The sequence below is a fragment of the Ahaetulla prasina genome, chromosome 1 (assembly GCF_028640845.1).
Source record: "Ahaetulla prasina isolate Xishuangbanna chromosome 1, ASM2864084v1, whole genome shotgun sequence".
In the NCBI taxonomy this organism is placed as follows: Eukaryota; Metazoa; Chordata; class Lepidosauria; order Squamata; family Colubridae; genus Ahaetulla; species Ahaetulla prasina.
Window position 1 is genome coordinate 70103167 of NC_080539.1, and position 20827 is coordinate 70123993.

Consider the following 20827-nt stretch of genomic DNA (forward strand, 5'->3'; position numbering starts at 1 on the left):
CAAACTAAGTTCATTTTGTATCTATGGTGACATATTATATAGTCTGCATTTTTCTTTGATGAACACACATTCTTTTATGAATAACTTTTTTGGCTATGACTACTACAAAGCTCTGAGGATTCAATCCAATGGCTTTAGGTGTTGCGTGCTCTGTTTAATCTTCATATCAGATTGTGATGAGGATTTAACATGCAAAATATATAAAATAAAATTAATATAGAATTCTAGATGATTACCTTTAATGAGTGCCTGGAATTCTTTTGGTTTGACCTGGCCCCTCTGAAGATCAATTTTTAATGTCAAAAGCAAGGTAAAAAGAAATTTGTGATTTTCATACAGGCCTCTAACAGAATATGTGAATGTTTCATATGTCAAGTACTCAATAATATTTGTGATCCTTTTCTGTGGAATAGGAGTCTTGTCAGATCTAAGGTGCCAAAACAAAGCAAGCAAATCGACTACGTTACAACAAATACTGTAGAGAAAGCAGAAAAAAAAACATTATGTGTACAATAACATTGTGTTCTTACCTAGCCATGGATTGATCAAACAGCTTTAAAAACTGGGCTAGGGAAGTCTGATACATCATATTAACCATGCTCATTTCAGTGATCAGAAAATAAAGAATGCTCCCTCGTGTAGCAGCAGGACGATATTCCTCTTGAGCAGTGTTAATTTTTTTCTCAGTTTCTCCTGCAACTTCTAGTTTTTCAGATACCTCTGTAGCTGTTTGTTTAGTGGTTCTCAAAACACCGATTAGTGATTCATCATCCACCAAAGAACCTAAAGAGTATAGCACAATAAATGTTTCAAATAAAGTTTTAGAATATTTTGAATAGATTTTTCCACTTCCAGAGGGAAGGGTACTATGAAAAAGACTAATGGAAAACAGAGGGACTGACAACCCAGAGTCAAAAGCCTTCAGTAAAATGCCCAGAGTCATGCATTTGAGATGGGCAGCTATGTAATTCAAAGTAATAATGAATGAAATGAATAATAAAGTATCTTAAACTCAATACCAAACTGGCTCGACGTACCTTCTATATAGATCATAATAGATTTTAGAGTAATGGATTTTAGAGTCAGGGAAGACAGCGAAGGATAACAAGAATTCTTCAGCCCTAATAAAGTTCCATTACTCAATTTGCCTTAACATCTCAGTATAATTATGACCAAATTAATTCATGATAGTTTAGACAGCCATTACCAGTTAGGTGGGATGCTGAACAATTAACTGTTCTACCACACCATCCCAGATGCTGATTTAAGGCAACTGAATCTATTTAATTGGTATTGTTCTAAGGTTGCTTGTTAACAGCAGGAGAAACTACGCCCATTGTTTTATCTGCAGGGAACCAAAATTTCCTTGCCTCAGAATCTTTTTTTTCTTCAAATATAGTAGAAAATTTCTGAGGGATGGTCTAGAGTCAAATTAATAGTCCAATAAGCTTTAAATTAGAAGTTTATATTTTATTATGATGCACTGGTAAATACGTCTACATTATTTACGTAACAGTAGGTAAAAATAAATACCATACCTTTAGTTGTAGTTAATTTATAAAGGAGATTATCTTCTAGTTCTTTCATTTTCCTCTTATTATAAGTCACATCTTCCATGAGTTTAATTCTTTCGGCTTCTAGTTCCTATATTAAATATCACAACACAGACTTGTTTAGTTTTTCAGTTTTGCATTAAAAAAATGACGAAGATTAGTTTAAATCTGGTTTATTGATTGTCTTCTTAGGAAAATGTTTTTGTACATTTCAGGACATATAGGATTTTGATGATCATTTTGATCATAGGAACATTAGGTACCAGAAACCAGCAGCTAAATGTGCCATGGTATAAATGGTTTTGATAGATCTCAGAAATCTATTTCTATAGAAATCCATGATTGTCTTCTTTTACATTTCTACATTCTTATGAAATTGTTACTGCCTACGACACAATCTACCCAAATTTGCAAGATTCACTTTTTCCATGTTTAACTTTTTAAAGAATTGCTGCAATAATGTTCCCTATTTTAAAAACTAAATAATTATGCATACACTTATAATTAAATCCGCTTATACTTGGAGACCGTCCTCTACATCCTAGTCTGTAAAGGAGAAAACAATTCATTTAGATATTTTGTGTTTTACAAATTGTGCACTGCAGAAGTGGAAAATGGGTGTGTCACTCTTCCTGTACAGTTCTTTCCTCAAGCAACTTTTCCGATGGAATCTGGAAATAGGACTTTAAAAAAACCTCCTTAAGAAAATAGCTTTGAAATAAACTGCAACACAAATATGGAGGGCAAGGGTTACTCTCCCCTTCCTATTACTGTTTTTCTCGTGCAAATGCTTCCATCTACTCTTTTTCTTTCACTGTTGCATTGTGCAGTAGGAAAAAATCACAACAGGATTCACATCGTTGCTTGATAGTGAGATGGGCAGCATATAAATTTAGTAAATAAATAAAATCAAATAAAAGTAAAAATATCATGCAATGCTTTTATTCCTGTTACAGGTATCACATAGAATTTGAAAATATTCAATTTCTGGGATTAAGCCAGCTCTCTAAGCCAGCTCACCAGCAAACAAGATCTTTCTTCCCCTTCCAAATCTTCCTATTATCTTAACGATGGTTAATTTTACTTGCAATATGTTTATTTTGCATAATGGCAAATTAGGCTTTGTCTTAGCTGTTCTACACCTTTCTATAGGAGAGAGTGCTTAAAAATATTCAGTCCTGAGAATGTACTCCTTATGAAGAAAGGTGGCTCCAAAGAACTCTTGACACTTGATGAAATGCCTCCGATTGAGGTGACTGATGTCACTTTGGAGGGAAGGTCTTTGTAATTACCTTAACCTAATAATATAATCAATTTTGGGGAGGAAGAGTAAGGAAAATAATGTCCTTAATCTTTGTGTCTAAATCTTTTCTGTTTCCTATCCTACAATCCTTGCCTATTTTCTTTGTTCGAAAATTCATTGCTAACCATTCATCCATCATCTTAAATTCACCTTGCCTGCTAATGAACTGCAAACTACAATTTTGGAATCAATATTTAAGCTTCAGTGAAACATCAGTGTTTCGTTATGTATAACAACTCATTGTACAGGTTATCTTACCTGTTTCTCCGTGAGAATTACTCTCTTCAATAACTGATTTTCAAGTCCTTTCATTGTAACAGTAAAATCAATTACTGATGTTTTAGCATTAATCTCAGGAGTGAAGGCAGGATTGGGCAATTTTGTGGTAATATAAAGTTTAAAAGTAGTCATGACATCTACTTCTTTATCTCCAACTTTCACCTTAATAAAAATTCAAATCTTGTTTCACTGCATTGTTAATCATACAGTTAATAACTGAAAAATATAGTTCAGGAAGGTATGCAAAATTCACGTAGCTCAAGATATTTTTAACATCACAGTTCTTAATGGACATTTTTCTTAACTGACCTGAGTAAAACAAATGTTTTAAATATTTGCTAATAAAATATAATTTTTGTCCTCATTTTTCCCCATTAAATCACTGTTCAATCATTTGACACTTTCTCCCATCCATCCCAATATTTAACTGAAGAGGAAGTACTGCAACATGGGTGAAAATCAAGGAAATTAACCATGTAAATGTACTAACCAATATACTTGCTTTAGTATTTTTTATATATCTATAAATATAGATTTATAGATATTAATGTATAATTATTTCAGATTTCTTATCATATGGTAGTTCATTTGTTAATCTCTATAGTGTATGGTACAAATTCAAGTAGTATTTTATACCTTTAATATAACATTATAAAAAAAGAAGGGAATGCATTGTGCTTTTTCCACTGATTTATATTAGGGGTAGCAAGTTTGGACAGATCAATGATATGCAATTTCTGAACTCTTTAGTTTAAGGGTGAGAGCATCCACTTCTCTTCCCCATTGCCATAATTTGATGGTAAATTTGCTCACTATTTTCCATAGAAATGTAAAGTATAAGGCAGGGGTGAAATCTAATTTTTTTTTGCTACCGGTTCTGTGGGCGTGGCTTGGTGGGCATGGCTTGGTGGGGTTATGTGACTGGGTGGGCGTAGCTATGTATCCATGTGCCTGGGGGATCAAAAGACAGAAACTCACTAACAATGCCCTACTGGAGCAGAGTTGGACTAGATGACCTCCAGGTCACTTCCAGCCCTGGATTATTCTCTGACGCTGTGTCTAGTGCCAGGTTTGTACTCCTTCCTTCTTCTCCTCCTTCCTTCCTTCCTTCCCTGCCTCCCTCCCTCCTTTCTTTCTCTCTCTCTCTCACACACACACAAAAACGACACCCCCCCACACACACTCCATTTTTTGGCTAGCAGGCTTAAGGGAAGCCTGCTGGGAGCAAAAATGGACCCCCCATTTTTTGGCTATAGGGAAGCCTGCTGGGAGCAAAAATGGACTCCCCCCCTGTTTTTTGGCTAGCATCCAGATGAGCTGCGTGATCATCAGGAGCTTTTTTTAAACTTTTAAAAGCATGTTTTCAGCTGAAGAAAAAATGCTTTTAAAAGTAAAAAAAAAAGTCCCTGATGGTCACATAGCTCAGCTGAGCATGGGGGTAGCAGGGATTTTTGCTACAGGTTCTCCGAACCACCCGCCACCATCTGGTCCGAACTGGGAGATTTCACCCCTGGTATAAGGCCAAAAATGCAATGATTTTCATAAGGAGATAGATTGCTGACATTTGTAATTTTATACCTATCAACTGTCCTAGGAAAATTGGAGGTCATGCGGAATGGTATTATACTGGGGGGGAATGGCAGTAGTAGTGGATAGGACTAGGGGAGACATGATAGCAGTGTTCCAATATCTCAGGGGCTGCCACAGAGAAGTGGGAGTTGGGCTGTTCTCCAAAGCACCTGAGGGTAGAACCAGAAGCAATGGGTGGAAACTGATCAAGGAAAGAAGCAACTTAGAACTAAGGAGAAATTTCCTGACAGTTAGAACAATTAATAAGTGGAACAACTTGCCTGCAGAAGTTTTGAATGCTCCAACATTGGAAATTTTTAAGAAAATGTTGGATAATCATCTGTCTGAGATGATGTAGGGTTTCCTGCCTGGGCAGGGGGTTGGACTAGAAGGCCTCCAAGGTCCCTTCCAATTCTGTTGTTGTTGTTGTTGTTGTTGTTGTTGTTGTTGTTGTTGTTATTATTATTATTATTATTATTATATGCTAAATAGATGGAGCAAAATCAACACCATTTAGATACATAATGGTTGCTTCAGATCATTAAAGGGATAGCTTCACTTGGACAAAGGGATGGCTTTACTAGGACAAAAATCTTGGATCTCATTAAAGCATCTCATCAAACCCACAGTAAACCCTTTTTAACCGTGAAGTGAAGCAAAGCAAAGCAAAGCGAAGTAGCCTCATTGCTCCGCTTTGCTTCCTCCAGTATTGGCCAAACACAGATTTCTGAGCATGGAAAGAAATCTTCCAACTATTGGAAATGTTAGTCCAGAGTAGGATGCTAAGTGCTGCGTACAGGCAAATCATGCCACTTCTCAACCTCAGTGAGGCAAACTGCAGAATAAACCAATACGTCAAGGAGAATCAAGGCTGCCTCACAAAAGCCTAGTAATTTAAAAGAAAAAAATCTCTGAAATGTTGCTACCATTATGTAGTAAAACATTTCTGTCCTTGTAGCAGGTAAGTGGGGCGGGGAGCCTTCCAATGAAGCACCGGAAAGGAGTGGGAGGAAAAATGAGACCTTTTCCCCCTAGAGGTTCACAAACAAATAATCTCTTCTCAAGGAGATTTCTGACCTATCTGTTCTCTGGAGATTGAAGAAACTGGTCATAGAATGAAGGAGAAGGTTCATTGTTTGATTATAGAATTTCTTTAAGTGGTTTGTTCGAGAACATTTGTTATATAATTAAACAAAAAACAGAATATAATGAATAACATAGCTAACCTTGAAAGAAGATCCTGATTTAATGAAGTTCTTTTCTAATATATTATCAAGGGCAGGATCTAATTCTTCCCTGATATCCTCTATTAAAAGTGGCCTTCCCAGAGAGAGGGCATCCTCTAAGTGCGTACGGAAATATTTATGATTCAAAGTTGTCACCTTAGGAATAAAAATAGTTGATTATAAACAAAGGCAATATAGTTGATCAAAGTTCTAATCTTCATTTATTTTTAGAATTTTCCTAAAGTTCTTGTAATCATGTGCCTGCTTAATCTGATGTAAATCTCAGTGAATTTAGGTTACCTTTGTGAGGACTTATATAGGATTTCATAATTCTCTAAATTTCCTTTTATATTTTACTTTATGACAATTCTTGGAGGCAAATTACTATTTTCTATTTTGAATCCCAGAAGAATACCCACTTCTGTCTGAAAAATTTGAATCAGAATTTAAGCAACCTTTTAACGTTTTTATTTTCTAAGGTCAGTGACCTTATCTCAGTGACTTAAGAGAAAACGTTTAGCTCCTCCTCACCCAAGGAACACTGAGTGTGATGGTTGGCTGTTGTGGTCCGTCAGCAGCCTACGGAGCTGGCAACAGAGTCGGACAGCGATGAGGCTGAGGTGAGGCCAGGGCCATTGGGAAGTGAGGTGTGGACTCCAGATCCTCCAGAGACTGATAGTAGTGAGGCAGAGGAACAGGAGGAGCCTGTTCCTCATTCACGCATGAGAAGAGCTGCCAGAAGGCAAGAACAGCTCAAGCAGAGAAAGCAACTCGGGAGTAGGGCCAAGAGATGATTGGCCCCTTCCATAAGGCTTAAAACAGACCAGCACCGGCGTTTCAGCTTTGCCGCAAAACAACATTGTAGCTGCGTCTTCTGCTTCATCTACATCTTTGTTTTTGTGGCTTCTGGATGTTTGCCAGGAAGGGCCTTTGGCAGTTTGCCTAATTGGACTAAGGTTTGTGAGATAACTGAGGAATTTGTGTTGGGAAGCATTTGTTTTACTTTGAGTTGAATGACGCTGGGAATGAAGTAATTCCCAGCTGTTTGAATAAAGTTTGTTTTTCCACGGACTAAGTTTATTACTGCCTACTTGGGCCTGGGTCACAACAGTTGGCTATTGATTTGCTCTGACCCCTGTAATGCAGTAACTCTCTTCTTCATATGTAATCATTACTATAGCTGAGTTTTCTGAGATGGGGGAGTGGAAAGGAAACAAGAATTTGAAGAGAATTTTAAAATTCTGTAATACTTACTTGTAAATCATTGTCCTTTTCTTTCTGCTTAATCCATGTTTTCCCTTGAGTTTGTGGATCTATCAAAAGTGGGTATCTGGTTGCTTTTGTAACAATGATGCCATTTTGAACTGAGAGTTCATCTCCTGGAAGCCCTTGCAGATTCCACTCACTGATCTAGATATATAGAAGACATAAAACGAATAAGAAAACTGAATCAAACAACAAGAACAATAATTTCTGAATGCTGCCCTTCTGGAATCCTGGTTACCCTGGACAATTTACTGCTACCATCATTCATCTGTGAAATGGCAGTTAATACCAGCCCATTGTAGAGATTGCAGTCTCAATACGGAAGTGATATGGAAAAGAGTGGTTTAGGTACTCAGTGCCATATGTGAACCCCTATCTATTTCCCCATCATATATTGACATATTTTTTACTATAAAGTAAAGGTAAACGTTCCCCTAGCACATACGTGCTAGTTGTTCCTAACTCTAGGGGGCATGCTCATCTCAGTTTCAAAGCTGAAGAGCCAGCGCTGTCCAAAGACATCTCCGTGGTCATGTGGTCGGTATGACTAAATGCCAAAGGCGCACAGAACGCTGTTACCTTCCCACCAAACGTGGTCCCTATTTTTTCAAACTGCTAGGTTGGCAGAAGCTGGGACAAGTAACAGGAGCTCACCCCATTACACGGCACTAGGGATTAAAACCACTGAACTGCTGACCTTTCAATTGACAAACTCAGCATCTTAGCTACTGAGCCACCATGTCCCTATTTTTTTTTACTATATTTTCCCCATAAAAATGCCTGGCCTTCCAAAGGGCAAACACCTACAGCATCTCCACAGCTGACTAGAAAATTGTATTAGGTTTTTCAATCACACACGTTTGAATTTCTTTCATTGTAACACTGTCTCCTTTGTAATATTATTTATTTATTTATTTGTCAATCATATATAAGATAACAGGTAAAAGTATAAACATAATTTGGATACATGAAAAGAGTAAGTAAAAAAGGAATATTAGGACAGGGATGGTAGGCACAAGGGTGCACTTATGCACGCCCCTTACAGACCTCTTAGGAATGGGATGAGATCAACAGCAGACAGTCCAAGGGTAAAGTTTTGGGGGTTTGGGGAAGAAACTACAGAGTCAGGTAGTGCATTCCAGGCATTGACCACTCTGTTACTGAAGTCATATTTTCTGCAATCAAGTTTGGAGCGATTTACCTTGAGTTTGTATCTATTATTTGCTCGTGTATTGTTGTGGTTGAAGCTGAAATAGTCATTGACAGGCAGGACTTTGTGGTAGATAATTTTATGTACTATGTTTAGGTCAGATTGAAGTCTGCATAGTTTTAACTTGTCTAAATCCAAAATTTGGAGTCTGGTGGCATAAGGTATTTTATTGCAAGCAGAGGAGTGGAGGACTCTTCTTGTGAAATATAATAGTACTCTGACTCCATTTTCACCCCAGAGGCAACCCAGGAAAACTCAAATACAATTTTTGAGAGTGCAGTGAATATTTTGTTGCTATTGTACTAACATTTTTACCACGCAGGTGCAATTCTTCAACCTATCACTCTAGTTTAGAGCTCGATAATATCCAGGAATATTTTTACCCAAGCAGTTACTCTGCTCAGCCTTTACACTCAGGCAAAGTTGGCTAGGTGACAACATGTACAGAGACAGAATTAGTGAGAAGGAATTTATCAAGCCACTAACATGTGTTAATAGATTTAGCCAACCACATAGTGAAATGGTCAATAGAATTAAAAAACTAAACTGTAAGAAAACTAACAGAACTGAAGACCTACCGTAGGAGGATCTACCAACATTGAAATGATATTCAGATTTTCGGTAAAAGGGATTTTTCGTGATCTCATCTCTGTCTCCCATAAGTCTTTAAGCAAGAGATTCCGGAATATCTGATTAAAAGGGCCACAGTAGGAAAGGAAGCCTGTGCAAAGTAACACATCTCCCACAAGTCTAGGAAAAATCATGGAATCTTTCATTAAGATACATTTTTTTAACCTTTTAAAAAAAGGAATGTGGCAAAGGCATTTTAAAAAGCTCTTTCGAAAAAGGCATTTAAAACAAATCACTTTGATACCTATTTTACTTCTCAGGTTCAAGCTGGAAAGTTTATAGCTTTTTCAAAATGTGCATGATTGACTGCTGAAATGAACACAGCTCCTCCTTGCTTCAGTGAGCTGATTAAATGGAACACAGCACAGTGAAGCAGCATTACCATTTCTGGCATAATCCCGGCAATTAGTAGCCCTGATTTAAACTCTGAGGAGATGTAAAAAATTAGAAGGATGAAGCCAGATTGACAGATCCCAATTTTGGTTTACATATCTAGGTCTCCACCATAAGAAGGGAGCGAGTCACACTCAAAATTTTATTGTTATCCATCCAGCAGTTATCTGAAAGTTATCTATTTCAAATCAGTTATCAGGTCAAATCTCACCAGGCTCAAGGTTGACTCAGCCTTCCATCCTTCCGAGGTGGGTAAAATGAGGACCCAAATTGTTGGGGGCAATATGCCAACTCTGTAAACCGCTTAGAGAGGGCTGTAAAGCACTGTGAAGCGGTATATACGTCTAAGTGCTATTGCTATTGCTGTTTCTTAATCATTTTAAAAGATAAACAGTATAATAAAATAATAAAACGAACAGTTATACTTTATAGATTGAAGACATTTTCCTATGACTGCTTTATGTTATTTTACAATGAATACTATTATCACATTGGTCACATATTATACCTATTTATCTGGGCTCGGAACTCTTTACTTTGTTGAGTCCACCGGATTTTCTCTCCACTCAAGCCATCGATCAGGGCAGAGGCAGCCTGCATCTTTCTCCTGCACATGTCAGCATCATTCAAGAGGTCCTGACATTTGAAAATATATCTTATTACACTTTTCAAGGGTTCATCCCAAGTACTGTGCAGGTTGAGCTTGCAACTTAAAAAATAAATATGTCAACCCCAACATATTTGGCACAGATTCTAGTTGTAAATTTGGGCATGAAGATTAAAAAAAACTGCCACTTTTTTTTACTGGGCATAATTAATTTAGAGAATCATAGCTTAGGAACCTTAATGGATTTTGCAATTTCACTAACCAAGGAATCAAAACACCTGCTTATTCACAGAATTTTATTTAGATTCTCTACACACTGCCTCCTCCCAATGTCTCTTGACTGCCAAAGCAACTAATCGCAAAACATTCACTTACTAAAAAGCAAATTAATATAGGTATCCTTGCTAATTCTTTGAGCTTGCCTGAATGCTATAATTATTGTTTAGTTTCTTTTCCCACACCCCAGGCTAAAAAGGCACACATTCAAATAAAATCCTGATCTACAACCATCTGACATTTTTACTTTCCAAAATGCTTGTTAGAATTACACGAGGCCTAGAAACATTTCTGTAAGTCAAGATAAAACTAGATATTTTCTTTATTTGACAACCTTCTAAAGTCTCTTCCCTCTGCTTTGCAACATGCGAACCTCTGATTGAAAAAAGGGTTTAAATAAGATACGGCAAAGCTCTGAAGGCACCAAGATCAGCAGCCTTAAGATTTCTGCTTAAGGTGCTAACTAGAGTTTCAATGAAATTTCAGTATCATACCAATCTCAGAAGCTTGATGGTATGGATATGGAAATGCAAAAATAGGCAGTGTCAATGTCTACTGCTCGATTCCCTTCCCTGCCTCAGAACTGAGGAAGCAGGGGCAATGACTGGTTAAACAAAGAGCATCCAAAATTGCTGTGCAAGCATTTTCCTAACTTAGAATGAAACGTGCATACAAATAATAGCAAAATATATGGAATGTGTAATTTGGATATTTTATCTTGTTTACCATCTTCTCCTGCATTGCTGCATCAAATTTGGCTTGCACTTTGTCCAGCTCTGCTTGCTTCTCATCTAGCAATGATTGTGCCTTCCCCAATTCTGTATTGGCTATTTTCAAGCGTCCTTCTTGTTTTGCTAAGTTAGTCTAAAAATAAAAAAATATGAAGCAGTATGTTTACTAAAAAATATTTCTATGTTTAAAGTGAGTAGGTCTTGGAAGAAGCAAGGCATATTTGAATTCATGTTGGAGAAGATTAGTATTAGTATTTATTGGATTTATCTATCTGATGCCTGAGAATACCATGGACAGCCAAGAAAAAAAAATTAACCCGATTCCCGCTGAAGACACAAATGACCAGGCTCAAATTATCTTCTTTTCAACACATAAAGATCTAGCCATATAGAAAAGACTTTAATATTGGGAAAGGTGGAAGGAAAGAGAAAAAGATAATAACCAGCAGTAAGGTGGGTGGACTCAGTTACCAGTTACTCAGTAGCCATCACTGGCCTAGAATATCCCTTCGTAATAGTGGCATATACAGATCCAAATCACTTTGTATCCAAGTGCTAGTTTGTCACTACATAGCTTATGGTCTGACCTTTTTATGGAGCTACCTGTTTCTAATTGTCTCTGTGTGCTCAAGAAAATCCAAGAGGAACAGCATGCTTGAGTTCTGCTAATTAAACCATGTCATCTTATAGGATTCAGAAGGCATGCCTTCTCCATCACCGCTTCTGCCATCTGGAATAAAAATCTTTATGGGATGTGCATGGCCCCAACATTGCCATTAGGGCCTGACTCTTTCTGCAGGTCAGGATATTGTATGAATCCATCACTGAGCTTGTTATTTCTCTGTTTAATTAAGGAGGGTTTTATATTGTTTAACTATAGTAAGCCACCCAGGCTATGGCTTGGGTGGCTTACTATAGGGAAGGAGGCAGGGAGAAAGGAAAAAAAGGCACCATTAATAATATCACAGTCAAAGTCACTTGCGTCTTTTTCAAAATGGTGAATTTTAGTTTGCATTTTAACTAATTAGCACTATTTACAACACTGTGAACAACTGAAGAACTTACTTCAATTTGTTCCTATATTTAACTAAATGTATCTATTTTCAGTGATAGTTAAATTATTTGTTACAAATAAACTAAAAGTCGATGAGACACTTGATGTCTCTGTAGTTATTCTGTGCAGACAGAAATGATAATAAGAATCTGTAACAGATTTCTTCTCATTAACTAGAAATCTTGTTATTTTACCTTAAGAGGCAACACATCTCTGTTTATGCTGTAAAATGTTGCCATGGCCAGGGTCCAAGAAAGCAGCCCTGCCACATTACCACAGACTTTTTTGCCATTCTCAAAAGTATAATCCTCCATTTGAAAATAAGGCTGCAATAATTCAACCATCTCTTCATTGATCATATCCTTGGCAAACTGTTGGAGACTCTGGAGAAATGGTCCACTCATTAGCTGTAAAAAACAAAACAAAATGGGGAAAACACAAAGCAGCATTGTCTATAAATTTAATGTTTACCACATTTCCAGTTATAATAGTTTTCTGAGCCCATCTCCTCTCTAAATAAAAAAAAAACTTTCTTTAAACAAGTCTCAAAACATTAACACCATTGTTAGTTCCATTACTGAAATGAAAGAGTAAGAAATGTTAATATGTGGAATGTTTCAAAAGACTTTTTTCTGGCTGATTCAGATATTTATTCTCAGTTTATTTATTTGTGATTTTATTATATGAGGTTTTGAGAAAGAGATTTTATAATTATGAACATGGCTGAAATGATTAAATTAAATTAAATAGCTGAAATTAAAGAACTGACCTAAGGAAACAAGGGAAGCACACAGATGAAGTGTAAAATGTTATTGGACCGAATATATTTGAGAAATGCTAATTATATAATATATGAATAACCCAAATCATATTATTTTGTGGATTACCTTCTTAAAGAGAGCTGGCTTAGCGTAATAGTACCATGCTAGAAACTGGGAGACCACAAGTTCTAGTGCTGCCTTAGACTCAAAGCCAACAGAGTAATTTTGGATCTTTCATTTTCTCTTAGCCCAAGGAAGGAGGAAATGGCAAACCATTTCTGAAAACCCTAGCCAAGAAAACTGCAGAGACTTGTCCAGGCAGTCTCTGGGAACTAGACACAACTCAACACAAGGGGAAAAAAAGTCTTTAAAAAAATAATTCAAATCACACTGGCAGTGTGTGTGTGTGTGTGTACATTAGCATGTACATGCTTGGAGTAAAACTAACTAATTTTTTCTGGTGCTGATGGTATTGTGCAATTATTACTTAAGAAAAGAGAAGGTTATGAAGGACAGAGCACAATACATCTGAATTGAATACAAAAGTAAAAAGCCAGTACAAGAAAGTATGTTGATGTGGTTTGGTCACTTCAGGATAAATAAGGATCAAATCGAAAAACAAATATTGCATATGGAAACGTATGGATCAAATGGACCAAGAGAAAAGGAAAGGAAGGGAAATTCTTCTCATTAAATAATGCTTTTTTGCTGTAGACATTATGCTTAAAAACAAAACATTTGTAAGAATCAGGAACTTTAAATTAGTATATTGTGTTTTTGGCTAAAGAAGGCAAATTGTGAAAACTGAGGACTCCCCCTTCTACAACTGTGCTGTGGCTTTGTTAAACACTGGAGGTTTTCAAGAAAATATTGGACAACCATTTGTCTGAGATAGTATAAGAACTCTTACCTTGGGCAGGGGGTTGGACTAGAAGACCTTCAAGGTCCCTTCCAGCCAGTGGTGGGTTGTTCCTGGTTCAGTCCGGTTCTTGCAAACCGGTAGTAATTGTGGTGGGAGGCTCCGCCCACCCACCCCGACATCATCACTGATGATCTGCGCATGCTCCGCTGCGAACCGGTAGTAAAGTTAAGTGGAATCCATCCCTGCTTCCAGCCCTATAATTTTATAAGATTTCAACTATGGATTAAAAAATATATATTAAAGTGCTTACTTTCAATGATTCACTCCAGGATGGTTTTAAGCAAGGCCTTTCTGGATCCATGGTAACTGGATCAATTTTCTTTTGGAATAGCAATAGACAACAATCCATGATCCTCATAATCAGATGAGGTGGCTTGGCAAGTTTCCGAACTGTTGCAATGTCTGCAGGTTTGATAGTCTAGGAAATTTTTAAAAAAAAACAAAACAATACAGTTAAAAGACAAACAGCCGTAGATGCAAACATTTCGTATTGAGTCATCAGTACCAACATTACAATAACATGGTTAAAGTCAGCCTAAAATGTAAGATCTAGCAAGAGCATTAATTAAGCCTATAATGTGTGCAGGGAAGCAATCAATGACAAACCACAAGCCCACGGGAGGCTTAGATTGACATACAGCTGTTTCTGCACACACAAGGGAGGCTTCAATCGATTAATGGCAACCGCTTTGGCAAAAAGCAAAGAATGAGAGTTCCTATGGTGCAGTAAAATTTTAAACTCAGAGTTTGGCTCCACCTGGTGGCCAGTAGCTAGTAAGTATCTCACAATGGCCAAAGAAGGCATTTTATGGCCATGATTTGCTGTTGTTATTGGCTGTCTGGAAAATGCTCCTTCATTCTGAAAGCCAAGCACCTATCAGTTCTGCTGATGCAATTGTCTCCGCAATTAGAAACCAATTGGTAAACACAATGGGCTTTGGCACTGACAGGTTGTGCTTCCTTAATTAGTGGCAGCCACCGCCTCTGGGTTTGATGTAATATGTGAAGCTCAGCCATACTGAATTGTTTCAATTCAGGTATTTAAACATCGAGTCATCTGGCATGCTAAAATATATGACTAGTATTTGACTAATACTTTATAAAATTGCTAAGAAACTTTACTCTTCTACTCTTCTACAACTCCTATTTCAGCTGCCAAAAGGGACATTGGGAATTTGAAATAGGGAGATTCTAATTTTACCAACCATTAAAACCGCTATAATCAAGATGGTAAATAGGGCCTCTCAAATAAACAAGTACTGTATGTGACAAAAAGATAATACAATTTGGTAACAGCAGGTAATTTCAGCTTACATAGGAACTATTTCGAATTAAGATAACATCCTCTAGTTTCCTCACCATAAATTTACAGAAGAATTACAGAAGCTGCATTTTTTATATTGCACATTTCATTCGCAAGGCTAAACACCACTCACATTCAAAGCGGCTTCAGCTTCTTCTAAGGCAGGTCTGGCTGCCTCCAGCTTTGCCTCCGCTACCACTTTCTCTGAGTCAATTTCATCTACAATCTTCTGGGCTTTGTCTTTTACCCCTTGAACTTCATTCTTCACTTTAGCTGAAGCCTCAGCACTTACAGTCACTTCTGCCAGTACCTAATATAACATTTTTGAAAAGGATGCACCATCATTTACAGAGCAAATTTAGAATGGTAAAGGCCAAAGCTATAGTATGACTGACATTAGAAACTCCCTAGTCTTCCTTGCCTCTTCATTCTCAAGCATACAGTTCCCGAAACAGGAAGAATTTGGCAGGAAACAATGCACTAAATAAGCTGTCATTTTCAGCACAATATCAGTAGGGTAAGTTCCTTCCTATTGAAGAATAGTGTATATGATCATGTGGCAGATAGAAAATAACACCTATTAAGCTTGTAATTCTTGAACACAGTTAATTAATTGATGCATAACCTACCAAAAAACATTTACTTGTCACCTTATTATTAAAAGGAAACCTAGAAAAAAAATTTAAATTAAAAAAAAATCATTCTTCTCTTTTTCTCTCTCAGTGGAAAATGATTTACAGGCAGGCAGGCAGGCAGGCAGGCAGGAAGGAAGAAAGGAAGGAAGGAAGGAAGGAAGAAAATAAAAAACAGTAATTTATTCATCAGTTAGTGATACTGCAAGTATTTTATTTTAAAATGATTTAAAACTACTGAATGGCTTTGGAGAGCCAAGATCCATTTTCAGTACATATTCTAGTTAAGGATAAAAATCTGCTGGAATTAGTGAGTCAGAAGGGAAAATCGAGGTAAGGCAATGTGTTCAGACTCAATGGCAGGAAGCCTCATGAACCAGAAAATGACATTGAAGCTACAAATAAGAAGGCAAAGATATAAATCAAGGAAGCCAATCAAGGTAAAGAAGCAAAGGTTCACCTCATAAAAATCATAGGATGTGGTTGGAAGAGGACTTGCAAAAAATTTGGAGACTTGCATTTTTTTTTTAGGTAGCAAGGTAGGCTCTTAATAGACCCTTTTCCATTCAGGACTGTCCGTCCGTCCTTCCTTTCCTCAGGCACATTAAGAAGAATTTCTTCTTCTGGGTTAAGAAAGATGCAAAGACAGCACAAAGCACTCCCTCCTTATCCATGTTTCCTCATATTATTCTCCACCTTCCCCTTGTACTACAGCAACAAATGCCTTGAATCATATTTTGATACTCTGGAAAAATGTTTTATTTATATCTTGCAATTTTTCCCAATGCACCTCTTTCTCGGCTTTAGTTTTCTTGTCTCCATCCTTACTGACTTCATTTACTAGTTTGTATATCCCTTTTGTTATCAGTCCTTTCTCCCATTCCCTACACATCACTTTCATCCAATCCTGCCTTTTTAATGGGAAATTGTAGAGAGCTGTGCAGTTTTCTGCCTGAGGATGTATGTAAATATTTGCTTGCTAAGCACACAGTCTGAGCACATAGCCGAAAGGAAAGGGCATATAGCAGTGCAAGTCACAAAAGAGTATCTAGAAAGCAGCTCCAGCTTTTCAATATGAAGATGTATGGCTTCAAGGTAAAACAGATTACTTTATCCTGGTTCCTGGGCTTTTCACCTTTGAAAAAAAGATCTCTGTTGAATTAGGGTGAAAAGAATCTAAAAAAATCATCCTCATTCAACACTGGCTAAAATAGAGAAGAATGGGGGGGTTAAATATTGATAGTAACTGGTTCAATTAACTATTTTCTAAAAAAATTTCAATAAAAGCCTTAGCATGACTTTTTGATGAGAACAGGGACCATGCTATCACTGAAAGATAGATTAATCAGTTTCAATGACATTGTGGGTCACCTAAAAACATAGGATAATATAGCCCTTACTGTACTGTCCTTTTGGAAGGCCACTACAACCATTTTAACTGGTAACTGTATGGCTAGACAACTATTTGTTTGTTTTTATGTGTTTTAGATGTTTATGATCTTAACATAATATGTTTTGTACGGTGCTAGATTTTGTGATTTTATTTTCAGTTTAACTGCTCTAAAGTGCCTTGAGTTTATGGACTAGACTAGGATTTAATCAACTGTCATAAACAAACAAACAAACAAAACATAGGGTAATATAGCCCCCAAACAAACAGACTTAACACAGTTGTAGCAGTTAAAATAATCATTATGGGAAAGGATCACGGCAATATGTCATCAGATCAGTTTTGAGCATTTGTCTGAACTCTGAAACTGTACAGTATAAAAAGAAGAATAACAACATGAATACATGGTATTAGGCCTTAATGAACTACTGCAGAATCTATTACAGATTCTAAAATGCATATTTTTGAGCAGTGGGGGAAAAATATGGATTGATTCAGGAGGTGCCAACATATTTGCTTAAAAACACAGGTCAAACAAATAAAAATCCATGAGCAACCTTTGTGTACTTAATGTTCTAATGTGTGCTTGTACTTACTTTGTCTGCTTTGACAGAAGCCAACGCCAATTCCTTTTCTTTTACTGCCAGGTCCTGAGAGAGTTTAGCAACAGATTCACTAGCCTCCATTAGTTTAGCAAGGCCTATAATAATGGTCAAAATCCAGATGAAGTTGGCAATCATTTATGGTTCTCTTTTATATTAAGGCAATATTATGAACATCAAATGGCAACATCTTTCACTAAAAGGTGGGTTAAGTGTCTGACCTCTGGTCTAGGATTTACTAGTAGATTGAGATCTCCAGAGAGCTCAGCTAAACAAATCTTACCAATCTATATCTATTTTGCTATTCCTTTTCAGGTAAGCAACATAGTATAAAGTACAAAAAGTAGTAAGTGTAAAGAAAAAGTAAACTGAAGAAAATAAGTAGGAGATTGAAAAAGCGAAAGTTACTAAAGCTAAACCTATTTAATACCAAGCCTTTGAATAAATTACCCTATATCTTTCTAACTCAGATTTCACAACAAAATGCTTGAGTTCGTGACAATCAGGCAGCACTTCATAGTGTGCCTCTTGTTCAAACTTTTCATCTGTTTTGAGGATCTCCTCAATTCAATTTAACTGTAATTTAATTCCATCTACTTAATCCATTCACTGATTTTTTTAATATCATGTTTTGTAATTCAGTCTTTATTCATTCACTTTCTTTGATTGATTATGTACCATTAAGTCAGTGTTAACACTTAACCCTTAAAACTTTCTCCATGATCTTCCCTACCTGGCCCTTCAGCGCTTTTTATTTTATTTATTTATTTATTTATTTATTATTATTTATTATTTATTAATTCAGCGCTTTTTATTCAATTCTGAGAATTGAAGTCCACCCATAACAATAGCAATAAGAGTTATATATCGCTTCATAGTGCTTTACAGAGTCAGCATATTGCCCCCAACAATTTGGGTCCTCATTTTACCCACCTTGGAAAGATGGAAGGTTAAGTCAACCTTGAGTCTGGTGAGATTTGAACTTCCAAACTGCAGGCAGTCAGCAGGCAGCAGAAGAAGCCTGCAGTACTGCTTTCTAACCACTGTGCCACCGCAGCACTTAAAGTTGACAAGGTTGAGAAACACTGGTGTATCCATCACTGCTGTAATTGAGTGCATCTACCTTTTGAAGACTTGACTTCAACTTTATGGCACATAATGAATCAATCATTACGTACAATTAACTGTTATACTGATTTATCTATTAGATTACATCCTACTTTTCATAACAAGTATTTCCAGGATGGTTACACAAGAATAAGAATAAGAATTAATTCCCCCAAAGCAATAAACAATTATAGGAACAGAACAACTGATCCATTTACAATTTTAAAATTGATTAGTAGAGAAGAGTAAGCTATGGTCTTATGTTTTTGAAAACAAGTCCAGCTGAGGCTCACTTCTGAATATATTGATATATGATGACATAGTAAAAGGATTGAGAAAATAAAATATTTGACTTGTACTTACCTATATTCATACGCTCAGCTTGTTCGTTAATGCTGAACAGTTTTTCAGCATAAACTTCTTTGTAGCCATTGATGAAAGAAAGATAAGATTTGGGAGTGACATGAGCTCTTCGGCGATATCTGTAATTTACAATAGTGATAACTCTTCAGATTCAAATGCCATTTAACTATATAATGATCTTAAGATACAACCTAGGGTATTAGATTATTATATTACATACATGAATCACAGTTTTAAACAGTAATTTATGAAGTAAATTACTGTAAGTTATTACTGTAAATTACTGTAAAATAATCATGTTTCCCCTAAAACCAAAATAATGGTGCTATATATAATTTTCTGTTACATCTCAGTTTATCAATTGTCACTGTGTGACAGGGTTGCTTTTGAACTGTAAGTATATTTTGTTTTGCAAGGGTGGCAACTGACATAGAAAAATAAGGCAATTGAGGCTTCTCTGCTTTTTACTATATATTAGTGATGTTATTTACAGCAGCCACATGATGTGGTGAATTTTCTTTCATTATAATTTTTCAAACAGAAGCTGGATCTATCAGTGATGCTATAATAGATCCTGCCCCGATCAGGAGGTTGGACTAGATGACCTTCAAAGTTCTTCCAAATTTATAACTCATGTTGAGATTAAATTGCAAAATAGTTTTTAGCTATATAAAACTATCTATTTTTTAAAAAGTTATTACAGAATTATAAATGGTTACCAATAAATATACTACCTTTGAAAGTAATTGTCACAGCTTTCTGACACTAGGTCATGAAAGATGCCCATTGTTTCTACCACATGTGCTTTAACTTCAGCAGAACAGACAATATTGAAACCTGACAGAAAATATTGTGACACAGCAACAAGGGCTTCCTTGGGCCACTGAGTAAACCAATCCATAGTACATCCAGATATAAGACCAGGAAACTTCAAAGACCGTGCACGAAATTTTTCACCAACCTAGCAAAAGTAAGAAATAGACAAAAAGTGACATATCAATGAAATATATTTATGGGAAATATAGAAGATGATCATGATTTATTAAACTTATCAGCTGTCTGACTTATATACAGTTTCAAGTGCAATTGTTTCATATAAAAAAAAACTGGGACTATACACGTAGTCTAAGTTCATACACTATGTTAAACCTACCGATTAACCACAATAAACAATGTGTTAATTTATAAGGCACTAAGGCAGGGATGAAATGTAAAATTTGTTACTACCGGTTCTGTGGGTGTGGCTTGGTGGGAGGGGTAATGTGACTGGGTAAGTGTGGCCAACTTTTTTTTTTTTTACTTTTAAAAGCATTTTTTCTACAACCTCTTCAGCTGAAGAGGTTGTAAAAAAATGCTTTTAAAAGCCTGTGATGATCAGGCAACTCAGGGGGGATCGCCAGAGGAAAAAAAGCTTTTAAAGGGTTCTGACAATCCCAGCTGAGCTGCACAATCATCAGAGGCTTTTTTTTTACTTTTAAAAGCATTTTTTCAGCCGAAGAAAAAATGCTTTTAAAAGTAAAAAAAAACAAACTCTGATGATCATGTGGCTAAGCTGAGGCGGTGGGGGCAGGGTTTTTGCTACCGGTTCTCTGAACCACCCGCCGCCATCACTACCGGATCGGGCGATCCTGTCCGAACCGGGAGCATTTC

General features: G+C 36.5%; 1 protein-coding gene across 1 annotated transcript in view; it reads right to left on the minus strand.

The window, feature by feature from the left end:
• Positions 1-20827, minus strand: part of DNAH8 (dynein axonemal heavy chain 8) — a 139199-nt gene that overhangs the window by 25028 nt on the left and 93344 nt on the right. Inside the window, exons 60-74 of the mRNA XM_058167819.1 lie at positions 19912-20138; positions 19178-19296; positions 17702-17805; positions 15217-15393; positions 14031-14198; positions 12292-12504; positions 11039-11176; positions 9938-10065; positions 8985-9156; positions 7185-7340; positions 5931-6086; positions 3115-3297; positions 1539-1644; positions 531-783; positions 237-427 (exon numbers count right to left, since the gene is read on the minus strand). Of these exons, the coding sequence (XP_058023802.1) occupies positions 237-427; positions 531-783; positions 1539-1644; positions 3115-3297; positions 5931-6086; positions 7185-7340; positions 8985-9156; positions 9938-10065; positions 11039-11176; positions 12292-12504; positions 14031-14198; positions 15217-15393; positions 17702-17805; positions 19178-19296; positions 19912-20138 (2491 nt within the window). The remainder of the gene's footprint in view (positions 1-236; positions 428-530; positions 784-1538; positions 1645-3114; positions 3298-5930; positions 6087-7184; positions 7341-8984; positions 9157-9937; positions 10066-11038; positions 11177-12291; positions 12505-14030; positions 14199-15216; positions 15394-17701; positions 17806-19177; positions 19297-19911; positions 20139-20827) is intronic.